Genomic DNA, 9,686 nt, shown 5'->3' with positions numbered 1-9,686 from the left:
AGGATAAAACACAAGACACATTTTAAACAGTTACAGTTTATTATAAAATAGTCATCAAAGGGTACTGCTCACACTGCTTCCTCTTGTGGAGCTGTGGGAATAAAAAAAAAGCATTTAGTGTTAAATAGATCACAGCATGTGTTTATTAGTTATTTTTACTTTTCATTGTTGTGTTCTTACCATGAGTGAAAAAGTTGACCATTTTTTTCTCATGTTCCTGCTTCAGAGGCAGCCACCAAGTTGCTCTGCAGAATTCAAACAATAAAAAATCAATACAATAACCAGCAGGATTATTCTGCCCTACAAAGCAAAAAGGCAGTAACTGCATTTTTGGTCAAAAAATAGTTATTATCATTTTCATGACTTTCAAGGCATCCTTTGTTATGTGACAAAACATCTTATCTCAAATGTGTGTCGTTTTGGAGAAAAATGGTAATCGTTTGTACAGTAACTAAACGGCTAGATTACAGGATAACTTTAAAGTCATTTTTCTCAGTTCTGCACTCTCCGTAGTTACTGCCTTTTTGTTTTGTAGGTCAGTATTGGCAGAGCAGCATCTTTAATTTCCAGCTGTATATTTTTGTACTCATTCCTGTAGAGGTGGATGAGGCCGAGAGAAACACTCATCCAGACATTTAGCAGGAATGAGACGAGGCTTTTGCATGGTGTCTGACTGTTTCCACCACTGACCAGCTGGAACAGAATTCGGCCATGCCTCACTTTGATTTCCCAGTGCTGAGAATGCTAATGATGCTGCATGTCAGTGTGCAAACATACCGTCCTCAGGCCTTTCTCCAGTCTGGAGGTCAGTCATGGGAAACATGTCACCGAGCGTGTCCTCTCCATAAATACATATTTCAGCAAATACTGGAACAAAAAGTTATAACACAGGCTATTAGATGGAGCTTTCTGCTGACTTACATTGGTGAGCTGGTGTAGTCACACGCAATCAAGTAATTGAAAGGTGTTGAACAACAATTTGATAAAATATTCAAATGAATAAAAAAAACCCTCATGTATATCTGTATGTCTTTTCCAAAGTAAGTATTTTCAAACATTATCAAAGTCCATTTGAGCATTTCCAGGACTTCACAGCTGTGGTAAATTACACGCAACAAGCCGAAATATCTCTTGACAGCATTATACAGATCTGTGAGCTATGGAAATACAGTAATGTTTCAAAATGTGTCACCTGCTTTTAAGTTCACTTTTTGAAGTATATTTAAAATCTAAGTACTTTTCAAACCTTGAAAGCATCTTAATGTTAGTGTTTTCCAGGATTTCCAGCACCTGGAAATTGTTGCAGCCTTGAGATATAATAATTGTTTCACATATTTGAGAAGTTTCTGTATTCACTCTGACATGAGAACGAAGCACACAATCAGCACTCTGATCCTGTTGTTGAGTCAGTGTGTGAAAACAATAATTTAGCATGGTGTCTGACTGCATTTACTATTTCAAGAGTAAAACAGAATTCGGCCATGCATTCAGATAAATAGTATTATTAAGAAGCAAAAGTTACCTGTCCGTGTTTCTACTCTTGGCCACGTGTGGATCAACTTCAGAGGAGGCATCTGTAGAGAAAAGACCAGCTCTGCAACAGAAGAAACAGGTATTTCTGAGTTAACACGCTGGTTAATGCAAGTTTGGATAAGTAATTGAGCTAATCAGTGCTTAGATTTTATTCAAGTACTGTACTTAAGTACAATTTTGAGGTACCTGTACTTTACTTGAGTATTTCCATTTTATGTAACTTTATACTTCTACTCCACTACATTGAGGCAAATATTGTATTTTTTACTCCACTACGTTTTCTGCATAATGAGTACTTTTACTTTTGATACTTTAAGTACATTTTGATGCTGATACTTTTGTACTTTTACTGACGTAATGCAGGACTTTTACTTGTAGTGGAGTAATTCTGCAGTGTGGTATCAGTACTTATGTAAGGGATCTGAATACTTTTTCCACCACTGATTTTGATATATAACAAATATATGGCTCACCTTCAGTGTTGATCAGTAATATTCAGGACATCTGCAGCTCTTATCTGCCACATGGTGTTCTTCAGGCTGCGAGCTCCTCCATGCTGAGTCAGGTCAAGCCATCTCCTACAGTACATACTATGTAATGATCACAAAACGGAAGTACGCAGACATGTTAACATCATCCTGGGTATGTAGTACATATTATATGTTTTATACACAAACACATACACAAGATGTTTTTTTTATTATTACTTCCTTGTGCAAGTGTTAAACCTAGTACTTCAATTTAACAATTCTCGGGACCATATAAATCATAATATATGCGAATATATGTGTTAGTATCGTAATATTATACCGAAAATAGTTAAATATGACTACACAAATGTTTCCTACAGAGTTCTAGGTGCGCTGTCGGGCACCACCATGTGCATCCCATGCTGCCCGAGGCCAACATACCTAAAATCAAAACCGTTAACTAAAGACATCCAGCCTGAAAACCGCAAGCAAAGGTTACCTGTGTTGAGTTGCCTTAAAGTTGTATTGTTCCGTCTGGACCTTGGTTCCGTTGTACAGCACAGCTGGACGACTGAGGGAGACATTTTAAAACTCACGGTGGTCACTGAGCAGCTAGCCGACTGGAATAAATGTAGCATCGTCGTCCAGTATAAACTTCTTCTTCGTGTACTTTGAGCTTTGTGCGCATTACTGACACCACCCGGACCGGAGAGGAACTGCAACACCTGGAGAATAAAAGATGCCCAGTGCACTTTACTTTTAGGTTGGATTTTCGATATATGTATATATATATATAGCTATATATATATATATATATATATATATATATATATATATATATATATATATATAAAGTGCACTTACAGAGATACTTACACAGACTTACACAGTGCACTTACGCAGATTCGCCACTTTAAAAATAAATAATAAATAATAAATAAATCTACGTTTTTTTTTTCTTATAGATTTGCCACTTTAATCTCGTAAACTTTTTTCTCAAAATATTATTTTCGTATGTTTATTTATTTATTTATTTATTTATTTTACACATTCTGGCTGCATGTAATATCCTCCAATATTCTCTAGGGTTGAAATTTGGAATTTGAAAGTATTTCAATGAGTGCCCTATTAAGGGTTAATGGTCGTGAATCTGGGAAAAAAAGTTGTTTTTTTTTTACATTCTTTGCGCAGATTTGCCACTTTAAATCTCTTAAATCTGCGACTTTTTTTCTTGTAGATTTGCCACTTTAATCTAGTAAATTTGCAACTTTTTTCTCGAAATATTACCTGAAGTTACCAAATGTAGTTCTCTGCCTGATGAAGGGTTGTGTCACAAAGGCATGTTAAAAAAACTGCCTAAGTAATTTATTTCTCTTAAGTTACATACTTTACACACAATGTTATTACTATGCCAATAGCCATCCTTTGTTACATCCTTTTTGAGTGAAATGAGCAATAAATGTCATATGTTACATTTTTGGTGAAGTTTTTTTTTGTAATCAATTTTTTTATTGGTTTTTCCATTTAGTTTAAAACAAACAAACAGGTGTGGCAAGCATCAATTGGGCAATAATAACTTAATAAAAGTTTTTTGTGTTTCCTGCAAAACTTGTTAGGCGATGATTTTAACAGGGTGACCTTTTTGGTGATTAATTTATGTGAGTCATATCAAGGGAACAAAGTATGTGTCTTGTGGTGTAGAGATTTATTCATTCATTTATTAATTTGAAATCGTCAGTGTCAAGAGAGCAACCATCAAATAAAGTCTGTTTGGATTCACTGAAGGTTTTGAACCAATAAAGCTTTCTTACTCAAGACTAAATGATTACTATGGGGGTTGAAATCCCTCATTTTAAAATCAATCAACCAATCAATCAATCAATCAATCAATCAATCAATCAATCAATCAATTAATCAATCAATCAATCAATCAATCAATCAATCAAACAAACAATAGCATGATTTGTATAGCACTTTTCATACAAATAAAATGTAAAACTAAGTGTTTCACACGATACAGCAACTCCCCATCATCATTAGTGTTAATAAGAACAGCATTGAGTAGTGATTTAAAACAAGAACTGAGGAAAAGATATCCTAAATCACATCAATTTAAAAAGTAAACACCAGAGGTGGCAACTTGTACCAAGAGGTAAAAACATATTAAATTATATAAATAAACTAAAACAATAAATAGATAAACATATTAAATATTATTATTATTATAAAATCTAACCAAAACTACACTAAAAAAGTAAAATACAGTGGATAATTTAACAGATAGGGCTACATAAATATAGAAATTAAAATAGACATAAATAAAGCTCTATTAAAAAAACCCAGACTAAAACAGTAAAAGAAAATAAATTAATAAATAGGCAGACAGATACAACTAAAAAAAAGAAAGACTAATCAAACTTTCGTTATAAAAACAATACTTCTATTTCAAAACAGTTATTTTAGGGATAGCTGATTAAATCTAATCGATGTTGAAGTTCATTTCACCGCGTGAAGTAGCCGTTAGTTGACCGTTGCTGTCGTCATGGAACCCAGCCAACCGGTGGTGGGCGGTCCCTCACCGGCTTTTCTCTGATTGGCTGAGCTCTCCGCGGTGCTCTTCCTCATCGGTGAGCCCATTGAAGGGGGTCGGCTAATGCTGAAGCTGCTGTTAGTGCCTTACCGACGCTCCTCTCATCAGTAAGTACCACAGCAATACGTTTTAATATCAAGAGGACATTAACGTGGTGTTGCAGCTTGACTACTGTTACAGTCGACAGTTGAACAAAGGCAGTGTGACGCGCTTCAATCAGGCAGTGCACCGGACAGGTAACATCCTCTGCAACCCGCTAAATGTAACGTGAATTAATGTCATGTTTAATGAGAGGAGCTTGCAGAAGTGAGCAACTTCTACACCAAACCTGCATTTGTGTTGACTTACTTTCACCGTATTCACGTTTGTTTAGGAGTCCTTTGTAGTGTGGTCGGGGTGACGCAATCCGCGCACAGTATGTCCACTACGGCCTCGTATGGTTTGTTTAGGCTGAGCACTTTATGTAACGCGTTTTTGTTACACACCACCGCGCAGGGACACGTGTTTTATTTGAGATCCGTCGATGCAGAAACGTTTGCACATAGGTATTTCAGTCAATGGATGTATTTGCTGCTTCAGTGCATAGAAGACATCCACTGCAAAAAGGGGCTTAGTTTAACAATGAATTCTTGCAGCTGCTGGGGGAAATCACAGACCTCACGTTCATGCAGCAAATACAACTGATAATGACATTACATTCGCCCTCAGATGACTTCCTAATGTTGCCTGATGTATGCCATCAAATTTGTAAGCCCCTTTTGAAAAGCTATTGCTGTTTTTAATGAATGCCTCATTACTGTACTTTTCTTTTTTCAGCATGATGGCAACTCTGTCAGAGACAAAGGAAGTCTTTCGGAGAGCAGAAGCTGTCTGTTTCGATGTGGACAGCACAGTCATCAAAGAAGAAGGCATTGATGAACTTGCCAAATTTTGTGGCGTGGGAGATGCAGTCACTGAAATGTATGTGTATAAATGCAGGCAACAGCACATTAACATGCACTGAAAAGTTTTGATCTTATCACTGCATTTGATTTAATCTTTCCCTGTTTTCACAATTCAGGACTCGCAAAGCAATGGGCGGCTCAATGACATTTAAAACAGCCCTGACTGAACGTCTTTCCATCATCCGATGTTCTAGAGAACAAGTGAACAAACTGATAACGGACCACCCACCTCAGCTGACTCCAGGCATCAGGTGAGTGTGTAGGTGCCTCTTCGTTTGACAAATTTGGATCATGAGTTCCACCAAATACAGACACATTGGTATGCACAGGAAGATTTAATGTTGGCCCTATGTTAGGGCTGTGCAGTATGTCCAAAATACAATATACAGGTGCATCTAAATAAATTAGAATATCATGGAAAAGTCCACTTCCAGTAGTTCAAGTCAAATAGCCCCAACCAAGTATTGAGTGATAGATGGACATCATTTTTTAGAGGCCAACATAAAGTATTAAACATACTTTTTTAAATTATTTTTTTGTAATATTCATTTTTTTTGAGACACTGCATTTTAGGTCTTTATTAAATGTAAGCCATAATCATTACAATTAGAAGAAATTAAATAAATTAAGACATGAAATGTATCATTCTGTGTGTAATGGATCTATATAATGTGTTGTTCCCAATTTTGATTTGAATTACTGACATAAATAAACTTTTCTGTGATATTCCAATTTATTGAGATGTACCTGTATTCATGTATACTCCATGTTAGCAACACAGCACCCCTATTGTTCGCCCCAGTGTTGCTTCCAAGTGCAAGGACCAGAACATAAAGTGTCCTCCAAATAAGGTAAACATTGCTGTAATGCAGTTTAGCCACTGGAGTTTAAAAAATCTCAATGGGAACAATGTAGGAAAATATACATATATGATAAACATTTTAATATATTTTTTACAATTCATATCGCACAGCCCAATAATTAATCACTTTAAGTAATTGTGAACAACCTTCTGTTTATAAAGCCAGGGTACTTTTTGATAGTTTTAGCCATTTAAGAACAGAAAAAAAACAAGTTTATCTTAACACCCCCAAAAAAAGTGCAAAATTGTGTCTAACCAATGCGACCTGACAAATCTTGGAACATTTTTACTTAAGAGCCGTGGAGGGAAGGTTTTTTTTTTTCCCTAAAGAATAGAGCATCTCTTATCCAATGGGTGTGTGAGGGGGAATGAGGACTCTTCTAATGCATCAAAATAATATGCCTCGCTAAGCAACGTGAGAAAAGCTAGAAGATCACCAGAGTAGGATGTTAGCATTTTTGAATAGTCAGCAGATTCAAACGGGCCTTAAAACAGAATGCTAATGTTATGCATGTGTTTAGCATTTCAGGCCTCTCCTATTCTTTTGTTGTACTCATGCATACACAGTGGTGGAAGAAGTATTAGAATCCCTTACTTAAGTAAAAGTACTAATAAAACACTGTGAATTTACTCCACTACAAGTAAAAGTCCTGCATTCAAAACATACTGAAGTAAAAGTACAAAAGTATCAGCACCAAAATGTACTTAAAGTATCAAAAGTAAAAGTACTCGTTATGCAGAGTGGACACACTCAGATTGTTTTATATGTTCTAAATATATTATAAGATTATCTGTATTGATGCATTTATATAAGTAGCATTTTAATGTTGTCCAGATAGGACTAATTTTAACTACTGAACACACTGTTATGTTTTATAAATTTGTAATCATATTAAATCTTTTTTTCATGTTGAATCTGAAAAGTAACTAAAGCTCTCAGCTAAATGTAGTGGAGTAAAAAGTACAATATTTTCCTCTAAATGTAGTGGAGTAGAAGTATAAAGTTACATAAAATGGAAATACTCAAGTAAAGTACAAGTAACTCAAAATTGTACTTAAGTACAGTACTTGAGTAAATGTACTTAGTTACTTCCCACCACTGTGCATACACGAACATGAACTTCTAAATGTGTCTGTGCAAACTGTGCATGGTTAATGCACACAGCTGACTGGCCATGGTCAGTCCAAATTAAATTTTACTACTAATTGCATTTGTCTAGCCTGAGTGTTGATAAATGGCCTGTTTCTCTGTATCAAGGGAGCTTGTGGACCGTCTGCACCAGCGCAACATAAAGGTGTTCCTCATCTCAGGAGGTTTCCGCTGCATCGTTGAACACGTGGCCACTCAGCTAAACATTCCTCTGCATCATGTGTATGCTAACCGGCTCAAGTTCTACTTCAATGGTAAGAGCCAGAGGTGACTTTTCCCAGTTTTGATAAGAGCAGGATACTATAAGTGTGTTGAAATTATAGTGATATGATATCAGCCCTATGACTGGACTGACGAGGGTTGACTCCTTCTACCTGATAATGTTAAAAGTTGTTGATCTCTCATATCTGTGTTTCCTCTTTTCCAGGAGAGTATGCTGGTTTTGATGAGAGTCAGCCCACAGCGGAGAGCGGGGGAAAAGGAAAAGTCATCAGTATGTTGAAGGAACAATACGGCTTCAAAACTGTGGTGATGATTGGAGACGGAGCCACTGATCTAGAGGCATGCCCTCCTGCTGTAAGTGTTCACACTTCGATATTCATGTGCACACATTTGCATGATTAAGTGTTCAGTCACACTGTGTATTTCAGGGTTACTGCGGGGGCTGGGAATCCTTGGAAAAACTTTAAAAAGTGTCTTCAAGGTTTGAAAAGTGCATTTGAATAACGTGCTTCAAAGTGGAATTGTATTGCTTTCATAATAATTCACCATGTGACAGAATAGTTGCTTTTTAGTCAAATACATTAAATAACTTCTCACTCTGCACATGTATAATCTGGCATCTGTGTTTATATTGTTCAGTTTTTGTTGAAACTGAATTGTTTATTATTGAGGTTGTAGTTTGCATTGATGTTTTAATATACTACTTTATATTGAGGCGTTTCTCATTTTTTGTCCTCCCTGTTTGTATAAATGAGGGGAGAAGAATATTAGAAAAACATCTCAATATAATGCAGTCAATTACTACAGTTATGAATACTTTTTTTACACAATATATAATGCAGAAAATGTTGCTTGGCGAGATTTAGGAATGGTATTGGCTATTAATATTCTTTTAATAGTCAGCAATTGACTAAAACTGAACAGTAATAATGTTTATTTAGCTGTTTTATTCTTTATTTTAATAAAGTTTTATGTTTTTAGAAAGAAAGCTCTCTGGGTACATTTGCAGAGTTGTGGAAAATTGGTCTTTCCAGCTCAAAGAATTTCTATCTGCCACCATATCTTTTGAAATGTCCCCTTTAAAATCAGCATCGGCCTCAAAAATCCCACATCGGTCTAAAAAATATTAACACTTCTGACAGTGTCAAAAAAACCTGAAAGTAAACTTTATGTATAGCAGGACTGTTGTACTGGATTGTACCAGATTTTACAGGTGTAGTGGCCACTGAGTGTATATACTGTATTTGTAATTCATTGCCTGGATTTGAGCCCTGGTGTTTACAGTGTTTTCTCTTTCATCCTCAGAATGCGTTCATTGGATTCGGAGGGAACGTCACCAGGCCGCAGGTTAAGGAGAGGTCTGCGTGGTACGTGACAAGTTTCGGAGAGCTGCTAAAAGAACTGGAGAAGATTTAAACAAGCTAAAAGAGTACTGTTACTAATTTTACCATTTTATATTTGCACCTAAGGGTGTGCCTCTGATGGTTTTATCCCCTGCACACTTTTCCTTCTACTCAATAGATTTTTATAATTAATATGTTTACACCAGTGTGACCAATTTTACCTACATGGGGAAGTTGCCTTGTCGATTTTTATATACTAGAAAATACTAAAAGAATAACCAAACGGTGTTTATGTGGAGGTTAAGAAGAAGAGTTCTCTGTTTTTTGCACTTTTTGCATCAAAGCCTTTTAGGTAAGCTAAAACAATTCCTACATACTATGACATGTGCAATAGAAATGTATTATTTCTGTATGCAAACTAAGCTGTAACCAGACATGTCAATGAGTGTTAAGTCCTGTAAAGAGCATCAGCATTAAACATAAGAACATGCTGTCCAAGACTTGGTTTGAACTGCTTTAATCTGTCTTGTCCTTCCCTCTCCACTGTTCCCCGTGAACCGATGAACAAAAAG

The 9,686-nt window shown here is 36.1% G+C and overlaps 1 protein-coding gene, 1 long non-coding RNA gene and 2 other non-coding genes across 7 annotated transcripts; 1 reads left to right on the top strand and 3 right to left on the bottom strand.

The window, feature by feature from the left end:
* Position 1: 1 nt before the first annotated feature.
* LOC131969431 (uncharacterized) lies at positions 2–2,661 on the bottom strand. Its single transcript, XR_009394119.1, has 6 exons — positions 2,503–2,661; positions 2,007–2,123; positions 1,523–1,594; positions 778–867; positions 181–245; positions 2–91 (listed from the first exon to the last, which is right to left on the bottom strand). It is a non-coding gene; the product is annotated as an uncharacterized LOC131969431 (long non-coding RNA).
* LOC131970883 (small nucleolar RNA SNORA15) lies at positions 579–715 on the bottom strand. The gene has a single exon (XR_009394288.1). It is a non-coding gene; the product is annotated as a small nucleolar RNA SNORA15 (small nucleolar RNA).
* LOC131970884 (small nucleolar RNA SNORA15) lies at positions 1,345–1,485 on the bottom strand. The gene has a single exon (XR_009394289.1). It is a non-coding gene; the product is annotated as a small nucleolar RNA SNORA15 (small nucleolar RNA).
* Positions 2,662–4,564: 1,903 nt separating the features above from the next.
* psph (phosphoserine phosphatase) lies at positions 4,565–9,566 on the top strand. 4 transcript variants are annotated; one of them, XM_059331495.1, is made up of 6 exons: positions 4,565–4,700; positions 5,410–5,553; positions 5,654–5,788; positions 7,658–7,803; positions 7,977–8,125; positions 9,077–9,566. In XM_059331495.1, exons 1-6 carry the CDS (start codon positions 4,657–4,659, stop codon positions 9,185–9,187), a joined length of 729 nt encoding a protein of 242 aa, XP_059187478.1. In that variant the 5' UTR covers positions 4,565–4,656; the 3' UTR covers positions 9,188–9,566. The 4 variants fall into 4 exon arrangements, with proteins under 4 accessions (XP_059187478.1, XP_059187479.1, XP_059187477.1 ...); XM_059331496.1 differs by having other exon boundaries at positions 4,693–4,829; XM_059331494.1 differs by lacking the exon at positions 4,565–4,700 and adding an exon at positions 4,987–5,138.
* The last annotated feature ends 120 nt before the right edge of the window (positions 9,567–9,686 follow it).

This window comes from Centropristis striata, chromosome 4, assembly GCF_030273125.1.
Source record: "Centropristis striata isolate RG_2023a ecotype Rhode Island chromosome 4, C.striata_1.0, whole genome shotgun sequence".
Lineage (NCBI taxonomy): Eukaryota > Metazoa > Chordata > Actinopteri > Perciformes > Serranidae > Centropristis > Centropristis striata.
This window is presented reverse-complemented; position numbering and strand designations above follow the sequence as displayed.

What these genes read in the sequence shown, in the direction of transcription:
- psph (XM_059331494.1), top strand. Translation starts at nt 5,011, where the DNA reads ATGTCCACTACGGCCTCGTATGGTTTGTTTAGGCTGAGCACTTTATGT. An exon ending in CAGCTGACTCCAGGCATCAG is followed by an intron (nt 5,789 to 7,657) that starts GTGAGTGTGTAG and finishes CTCTGTATCAAG; the next exon opens with GGAGCTTGTGGACCGTCTGC. An exon ending in TAGAGGCATGCCCTCCTGCT is followed by an intron (nt 8,126 to 9,076) that starts GTAAGTGTTCAC and finishes TTTCATCCTCAG; the next exon opens with AATGCGTTCATTGGATTCGG.